Source organism: Vidua macroura, chromosome 7 (assembly GCF_024509145.1).
Source record: "Vidua macroura isolate BioBank_ID:100142 chromosome 7, ASM2450914v1, whole genome shotgun sequence".
Taxonomy (NCBI): Eukaryota; Metazoa; Chordata; class Aves; order Passeriformes; family Viduidae; genus Vidua; species Vidua macroura.
In genome coordinates, this window is record NC_071577.1 from 23,213,954 (window position 1) to 23,223,141 (window position 9,188).

The 9,188-nt window shown below is 40.6% G+C and overlaps 1 protein-coding gene across 1 annotated transcript; it reads left to right on the forward strand.

Annotated features, from left to right (window-relative positions):
• Window positions 1-6,711: 6,711 nt before the first annotated feature.
• Window positions 6,712-8,976, forward strand: FIGN (fidgetin, microtubule severing factor). The gene has a single exon (XM_053983125.1). It carries the CDS (start codon window positions 6,736-6,738, stop codon window positions 8,974-8,976), a length of 2,241 nt encoding a protein of 746 aa, XP_053839100.1. The 5' UTR covers window positions 6,712-6,735.
• Window positions 8,977-9,188: the final 212 nt, after the last annotated feature.

Below are 9,188 nucleotides of genomic sequence, written 5' to 3' on the forward strand. Positions count from 1 at the left end.
ATGCCAGTGCCATCTCTGGACATAGTTTCCCTTTGCTTGCTTGACTATTACTTCTCCTTATTTCTGTTTTTCAGGCCTTTGAAGCTAATGGATCTTCTAAAGGCTGTTTAGCCAGAAGTGTCTTTGTGACTATCAAAGGCTGCTTTATGTAAATGGCAGGGAGGGGGCTTGTGGGAAGAGAACTCATTTGCTGTAGATGTATTGCAATTTGCTGTTGTAAGGTGTGAAAGTGTAGTTTTAAAAGAATAATCATTTGACAGTATTTAAGTTAGATAATTGGGGGGTATCAGTTTGGAATTAGTTTTTACTTTTATAATTTATTTTTTAACCATTCCAGTCTTGCATAAAATATGTTGCATTTTTCTTACTGCTTTCATCTTTAAGTGCTGTTGACATATATGTGATCCTCAATATTACTCGTGATTTAAGTGTTTTGTTTTAAAGATTTAAATGCTTTCACTATCCTCGTAGATGGGAATCATATTGTAAATACCCTGGCAACAGCTTGCTCCCACTGATGTGTAGGGCTTGCATATATAATAAGAGGAAGAACAGACCCCTACCAAGAAAATACTGAGAGCACTTTCCAGGCTTGTTTTTGTGAGTTTGTAGCTGCCACTTACTGAAAAAAGCTTACGAGGTTGGGACTGTACAGCTGGGCATCTCAGTTGGAGGCTCATCTTCCCAGCGAGTCCTTTGACGTCAAAGGAGTTCCTCATGGACTAGAGCAGAGGTCTTCACTGAGTAATTAGAAAATAAATGTGGGAATAATTTTCTTTCCTTTTTTTTTTTTTCCTTGCAAAACGTAATTAGCTCAATCCACTCTTCAAAATCCCTCCTGTTTCCAATTAAGAGAGATCAGTTGCACTATCTTCAAACAGCTGAAATTATGCTTATTAATAAAAAATTGAGTGTAAAAGAATTGTTTTATCTTGAATTAATTTTTATTATTACAGGACATATGACAGTATACAGTCTTATAAAATATTATCAGATTTAGTACAAATCCAGGGAGCTGTGTGTCCTACATCTTGAACAGCGGTTACAGCATGACTCATTTATTCAGCTCTGCCTCATACTTGAGAAGGACTTTAAAATGTGACTTTAGGGCCTGATCCTCAAGGTACTTACAACTTCAGCCCACACTTGAGTAAGGGGTTTGAGGTATACTGGCATGTTCCTAATGAAACACCTATTCAAGTCAGTGGCTCTTTTGGCAGAGCCAATCTCCGCATGTCCACAAGAAGCAAACCCGTGGCCAAAATCATTATGATCTGTTGTGTAAACACTCAGTGTCCTGAATAACTGGGGACAGGGCTGAGGGTAGTAGTTCAGTGTGCAGGGACAGTTTTTGGGGTCCTAGGCTAAATGTGTAAGCAATCCAAAGTGATGAAGTTCACATGCACTTTTAAGTCTAGAGGGAAAATGGTTGGTGGTACTTGGGGCTGTGGCTTTGGAGTTGTTTCCTACCTTGCAGCACTGTGCTCCTAGCTGTCTGCTATGGACACTTAGCAGAAGCATCCATCTGCTTTCACCCCTGGTGCAGTGCAGCTCTTTTCAGCAGTGCATTAGGCAGTTGCTTGGATCATGTTTAACAACAGGCCTAAAGTTAAGAACCTGCTTGACTCCTGATGCTTGCAAAGGAAGCTTCAGATTTGTGCTAGGTAGGACCTATGCACTGCAGGGGTGAATGGGGCAGGAAAAGAGAGACCACAAGAAGAGAAGAATTATTTTCTTTTGCCTCAGGTATGTTGAAGGAGCAGTTGAAGGCCCCTGATCCAAACTGAAACTTTGGTAGCTGGTTGGGAAGGTTGGTGTACTGCCCTGCTTCTAGTGCCTTGTGCGCAGCAGCTCTGGGACATTTAGGTTTTTTCACCAGCATCTGTAGAAATGCAGTGCAATCTCTTCCAGTATCTTCAGAAATCCACAGCTGCATATGATTTAATTTTAGTTTGATTATTTTATTAGAGGTGTGAATAGATGAGAGGTTTACTAAAGTCCCAGTATCCTTTCTCTAAAGCACATTGTTGATAGGCAAGTTGGTGAGTTGGCACACTGTAAATCCTTTGTGGTGGTATTACCCAGTGTAGTTCTATTTCTGGACCATGCCTGTTTTCAACAGAAACTCCTGTATTTAAATTGAAAGCAAAGGCTAGTTATTTATCTTTTTTGACAGATATTATCCTGTATGGGGATGAGAAATTTTGACCTGGTACTGAGGGCACCAGCACTGGGGGGTTCTTTGTATGCACAAAGTCATCTGAGCTCCCAGCAGGATCAGGCCCTGTTGGACAGTGAGGATGTGTAGGATGTTGCTTGTTCCTTTTTGTGTTCAGATTGCAATGTTAGTTTTTCATAACTCTGGTATTTTTTCCTTTTTGTTTGTTTTTTTTTCTTTGTTTATTTTTAATTTGAATTCTTATAACTGAATATGTAAGTGGCTTTCAGCCATATGGAATTATTATATGTGCAACTGATGAAGTATTGTGTATTAGATTTTCCATTTTCAGGCTAAGTGCACAATATTAGAAGGGGAAATATGGTTGAACACTTAGTTTGAAGTAATTCCATAATGAAATTGTTGACTATAATTACTTTAAATGTAATCTGGATAGATCCAACTGTAGGAATTATGGAGCAGGGATGTATATAGCAAGGCTGTTAGGACAAGAAAAAATTGATACTGCTAAAATAGCCTACACTGCCTCTCTATATAATGTATTAAATTTATCTTAAAAGCAATTCTCTGGTAAGTACATACCTGTACTTAAAGAACAGAGTCCTTTCCTTTTGCCTTTTACAGCCCATACCAGCACACTTTACACAGTTCAAAAATGTCGATAGTTCAGAGGATTCCTAAGTTAGCAAAGTTTTTTTTTTGTTTTTAATTTAATACATTCAGCCTTGCATTGCTTCTGGATTTTCAGAAAGTTATTAACCAAATACACTATCTGCAAGACTGTGGTTTATATCAGAGTTTAAATTACACTAAATAAAAAAATGTAACCTCTAAATGTGCCCTGATTTACCTGATTTTAGATGTTTATATCAGCATTTGGATTCCTAACAAAAGAACTGCAGAAATATGTATCAGCTCAAACAAAAAGCAATTAATAAAATATAATTTGAAATATGGAGAGGAAGTACCTACAAACATTAAGCAATTTGGGGCTGAGGGTGGGCAGGGGGAAGGGGAATGTTTGCATAATTAAAAATTACAACAGCTGCTGCTGCTTCTTTTTTTCTCCCAAATCACACATTTGATTTTTGTCAAACAATTTGTGAACTATTATCAAATAGAGTCAAACCTAGCAAAAGTTTTCTGCTTTTTCAATTAATAGCAAATTGAGGAAATGGCTCTTTGTGCCCCCCAGTCCAGACCATTCCAGGAGATTTCATGTAAATTCAGATTTCTTCACTACTTACTAATGCAAAGAATATGCTTATGGTTATCTATTAACCTATGCTTCCAAATAACACTAATGATTGCGATGTGCTGGAATAAATGCTCATGTTTCATGGGATGAGAACAGTCCTGTTCTCTTAAGCTTATCTAATCAAAGCCTAATCCATGCCTTTACAGCCTTTGTTAAATGCACTGGTATTTAATATGCATCAATAAATAAACTTTCAATTATTGTTCAGTGAGCATATCCAAAGATAGCATGACAGTGTGAAACTACTGGTCTATCTAGCAATTATTCTAAATAAAGAATGCCAGTGATGTGATTTTTCCCTCCTCTTATAATGGATAATTTAGATTTTCTGACATTCTTTTGCAGCCTCATAATAAGGAAAAGAAATTAATCTAAACGAATAAAATTCAAAGAATTGAATTTTCTCACAATCGAAATACATCTCCTCACTGTGACTATAAATTTATTTTATTTTAAAAACACATGATCCATTCTAAATAAAAAAGACCAACTGATGATTTTTTAAAGTATTTGTGAAAGATATTTTGAAAAGCGTACAGAGTGGGTAGTGTGTGATGTTGTTGAGCTTCGACCCAGCGCATTCTTTTACCTCTTTAAATTGAACAGGCTTTCTTTTAGAAGCAGTTAAAAACATGTGCCAAAAGCATATTCATTAACTACAGTACAAATACAGCCCTATCAGGTTCTTTGCTCCATCCATGTCTATTTTGCCTTCTTTCTCCAAAGTTTCACTACTGCTTTAGTGCTTTCTTTGCAAAGAGTCTTTCCCATGGCATCTGTTCATTGGTATCCAGTGAAACATCAGCCTACTCAAGTTTTTCTGCATCTCTGTAACAGAAGCTTTCAGTGTTTTGGTAACCTTATAAGCAAAACATTGCAGAACACAGATAAGTTTTGCTTGTTTGTTGGTTTTGTTTGACTTTTTTTTTTAATGGGGCAGTGAACTTACATGCTGTCATGCAGTTCTATGTTACAGGAATAATTTTGGCTTTTAAAAAGCTTCTGGTATTTCTCATGACATTAGAATAATTTCAGATACTGATTACTGGCAATTGGCTCTTGGTGATTTGTTCTTCAGATTTCCATCAGAATTTAACGAAGTGTGACTTCTGGAAACTTCTGATAGTTTCTCATTAAAATTGCATTTTTAAAATGCAGTTATTTAAATACATGATTTCTATAATTTCTCCCCAATTTCGTGATATACTTACTCCCTCTGAAAGGTAATGGTTGAAAAATCAGTAGCAATTAGCAAAAAATACTATATTAACGCTAAAGGATAGAAATAAATCTGACAAAACCTCAGTCTCAAAGCTGCATTTGTCAAAAGCACTTCTCTGAATTAACTTTAGGATAACTGTATAACTGTTAACAGACATTTTTATCAAGTTGTCAAAGTGTTTGAAAAATGAGAAAGAAAGAGAATGCTCGGGAATAAAAAAATGCACAAGTAATCAATGGCATGCTCAGGAGGAGTGAGATTTACTAGTTGGATTAGTTGTACTATTAAAATATAAGGCTCAATTAAAGGTACTTTGCCATTTTCAGCCTAAATTTAAATGATTTGGTAATTTGCAAATACATGAATCCAAAAAAGAAAAAAAAAAATAATCCAAATGCAAATGACTGCAACCACAATAAAATATAATTGCAAATGAATCTGTTGCTTTATTCATTTATTGTGTAATTACTGCAATCCTTCCCACCTTGTTTTCAGTATTTCTTAATCATTAAGTCAGAAGCATGACAGCAGTGCCAGCCCTGGCATGATTCTCTTTGACTAAAACCTTGTAAATTAACACAATTAGCACAGCATCATCCTGCTAATTAACTTCCAGTGTCTAGTGCAGTGGTTTTGCAAACAAGGAAGAGGGAGTCAGAAGGGAATAAACATGCCATTCTGTTACCAAACTGTGTGCTGTGTTAGGTTTAGCTCAGCGAGGCTAAGCTGGCCATGTCAGATGCCAGAGTCAGGCAATGAAGAGCTAAAGGGGTTGGGGAGAGAAACAGGAGGGGGTAGAAGCTGTCAAAATAGACTGCAGTAATTCAGAGGGGAGCTAGTGCCACAGATGCTTCATTTCGACTAGGCCTCCTCCTTATCAGGGAATCTGTGCCAGAGGGCACAAGACTGTTTGCAAAAATCACTTTTGGTAATATGAGAGAGATTAAGGAGGTCTATTTGATACAGCTGTACAAAACCCAGCAATGTATCTACCATGCATAGGTACAAGTTGGAGGGGGTTTTCATAATGTTTGTAAATCGCTCTTACCTATTGCAGTGGGTTACAAAGAGGAGGGATAATTCACATCAGATTATGAAAAGATTAATTGCTTCAAAATGACATTTACTTTTTTTTTTTTAATTATAGGTTTGGTTTTGGCTTTGTATTGTTTGTTTCATGGTTTTTTTATAGCTAGCTGTGGAAGCCACAGAACTTTTAGGCACTTGGCTTCATTTCTTTTTCTTTTTCTTCATCCTTTTTTTTCCCCTTATTCTTTTTCTTTAACCCTCTTTCTTTGTACCCTGGAGGCTGTGAAGGAGAGGGGGGGAAGAGAAAGCAAGCAAGGAGACCGACAGACAAGTCATGCTTGTTTTTTTTTTTTTTCCAGACCCTCAACAACAGAACTGAGAGGCAGAAAGGAGCCAGTTGTAATTCATACCGAGTTGTAGGCTTTGTGTGATGAAAGCGACAGAGCGCTGCCTGGGAGATTGCTTTGCTGCACTCCACGAAGCAGATTTGAAACTGTCGTGGACCACTTTAGATGAGAGTTGGATTATGGAATGACCTGCTATGTCTGTGTCATATTGTTCTGCGCAGGGTGCATTATACTCTGCTAACTAGGTGTTCAGTACCAAATAAGAGAGGTATCCTAGATGTGATCTGTCAGCTGTGTCTCATATTTTTATATTGGTTAAAATATAAAAATGAAACGGGGATGAAAAAGGACAGAGCAGTTGGATGCCTTGTATGTTTACACTAAATCTCCACTCTGAGTATTTAAAATATACTGAGTTTTGTTTAATTATATAGCATTACCTATATTTTTTAAACAAAAAATTGACCCCCTACTGAATTGGCAAAAAATTTGTCTGTGCATGAATGTGCCTGTAACAAACCAACCATTCTGCTTCTTAAGGGCATTACCTTTTCTTTCCTTAAGGACTTGTGGTGTTAGGTACAGTGTTTCAGAGAGCTGAAGAAGTTCACAGACTGTATGTTTGAGAACTCATTTAGAAATATAAGGAAAAGGCTCAGGTCACTGTTAACTGTTGTTTCCTACTGCCCTAGGCTTGAAGATGCAGTGGACGCCAGAGCATGCCCAGTGGCCAGAACAGCACTTCGATATCACTTCAACCACCCGGTCCCCAGCCCACAAGGTGGAAGCCTACCGGGGGCACCTGCAGCGCACGTACCAGTACGCCTGGGCCAACGACGACATCTCGGCTCTGACCGCTTCCAACCTTCTGAAAAAGTATGCAGAAAAATATTCTGGGATTTTGGAAGGCCCGGCTGAGCGACCCATTCTCAGTAATTACTCTGAAGCTCCCTCAGGGCTGGTGAATGGTCGGAAGAATGAAAGTGAGCCTTGGCAGCCATCCTTGAACTCGGAGAGCGTGTATCCCATGAACTGTGTCCCAGATGTCATCACCGCCAGCAAAGCTGGGGTAAGTGCAGCCCTCCCTCCCGCAGATGTCTCAGCCAGCATCGGGAGCTCTCCTGGGGTGGCCAGTAACCTGGCTGAACCCAGTTACTCCAGCAGCACCTGTGGAAGTCACACCGTTCCCAGTCTTCATTCAGGGCTCCCATCTCAGGAATATGCCACAGGATACAACGGCTCATATTTGCATACCAGTTACAGTGGCCAGCCAGCACCTGCACTTCCATCCCCTCATCCATCCCCCTTGCACAGCTCGGGACTTTTACAGCCCCCACCACCACCACCGCCACCAGCCCTCGTCCCTGGCTACAACGGGACCTCCAATCTTTCCAGTTACAGCTACCCTTCTGCCACTTATCCTCCTCAAACCGCTGTTGGCCCTGGGTACAGCCCTGGGGGTGCCCCACCACCCTCGGCTTACCTGCCTTCAGGAATCCCTGCTCCAACCCCTCTGCCCCCAACCACTGTCCCCAGCTACTCCTACCAGGGCCACGGTCTGACGCCAATCGCACCGTCTGCCCTGACAAACAGTTCAGCCAGCTCTCTCAAAAGGAAAGCTTTCTACATGGCAGGGCAAGGAGAAATGGACTCCAGTTATGGAAATTACAGCTATGGCCAACAGAGATCTACACAGAGTCCAATGTATCGAATGCCAGACAACAGCATTTCAAATGCAAACAGAGGGAATGGTTTTGACAGAAGTGCTGAAACATCATCCTTAGCATTTAAGCCAACAAAGCAGCTAATGTCCTCTGAACAGCAAAGGAAATTCAGTAGCCAGTCCAGTAGGGCTCTAACACCCCCATCCTATAGTACTGCTAAAAACTCACTGGGTTCGAGATCGAGTGACTCGTTTGGGAAGTATAGCTCCCCAGTAATGAATGAGCACGGTGACGAGCACAGGCAGCTCCTCCCTCACCCATTGCAAGGCCCGGGACTTCGTGCAGCTACCTCATCCAACCACTCTGTGGACGAGCAACTGAAGAATACTGACACACACCTCATTGACCTTGTTACCAATGAGATTATCAACCAAGGACCTCCTGTGGACTGGAGCGACATTGCTGGCCTAGATCTAGTAAAGGCCGTCATTAAGGAGGAGGTTTTATGGCCAGTATTGAGGTCAGATGCATTCAATGGACTGACTGCTCTACCTCGGAGCATCCTTTTATTTGGACCTCGGGGAACAGGCAAAACATTAATGGGCAGATGTATAGCTAGTCAGCTGGGGGCCACGTTTTTCAAAATCACTGGCTCTGGCCTTGTCACAAAGTGGTTAGGGGAAGGAGAAAAAATTGTCCATGCCTCCTTCCTCGTGGCAAGGTGTCGCCAACCCTCAGTGATTTTTGTTAGTGACATTGACATGCTCCTTTCCTCTCAAGTGAGTGAAGAACATAGTCCAGTAAGTCGGATGAGAACCGAGTTCCTTATGCAGCTGGACACTGTACTGACTTCTGCTGAGGACCAAATAATAGTAATTTGCGCCACGAGTAAACCAGAAGAAATTGATGAATCTCTTCGAAGGTACTTCATGAAACGACTTTTAATCCCACTTCCTGACAGCACAGCGCGACACCAGATAATAGTACAACTGCTCTCACAGCACAATTACTGTCTCAATGACAAGGAGGTTGCACTGCTTGTCCAGCGCACAGAAGGCTTTTCTGGACTAGATGTGGCTCACTTGTGTCAGGAAGCCGTGGTGGGCCCACTCCATGCCATGCCAGCCACAGACCTTTCAGCCATTATGCCCAGCCAGTTGAGGCCAGTTACATATCAAGACTTTGAAAATGCTTTCTGCAAGATACAGCCTAGCATATCTCAAAAAGAGCTTGATACATACGTTGAATGGAACAAAATGTTTGGTTGCAGTCAGTGATGCTACTTAAAAAAAATGTAATGAATGTTGGCACACACAGAATCTGCTACATAGGGGTAGAGAACCCTTTTCAGTAGTGTTAAAATTGCAAAGGGTACTGGGAAGACTACGATTTACCTTGCCTCTAAAGAGCCAGGGTATACTTGAAGGAAAAGTGCATCAAACAAGAGCTGCTGATCTGAAAAAGCCACACATGACAGAAAGCGCATGTT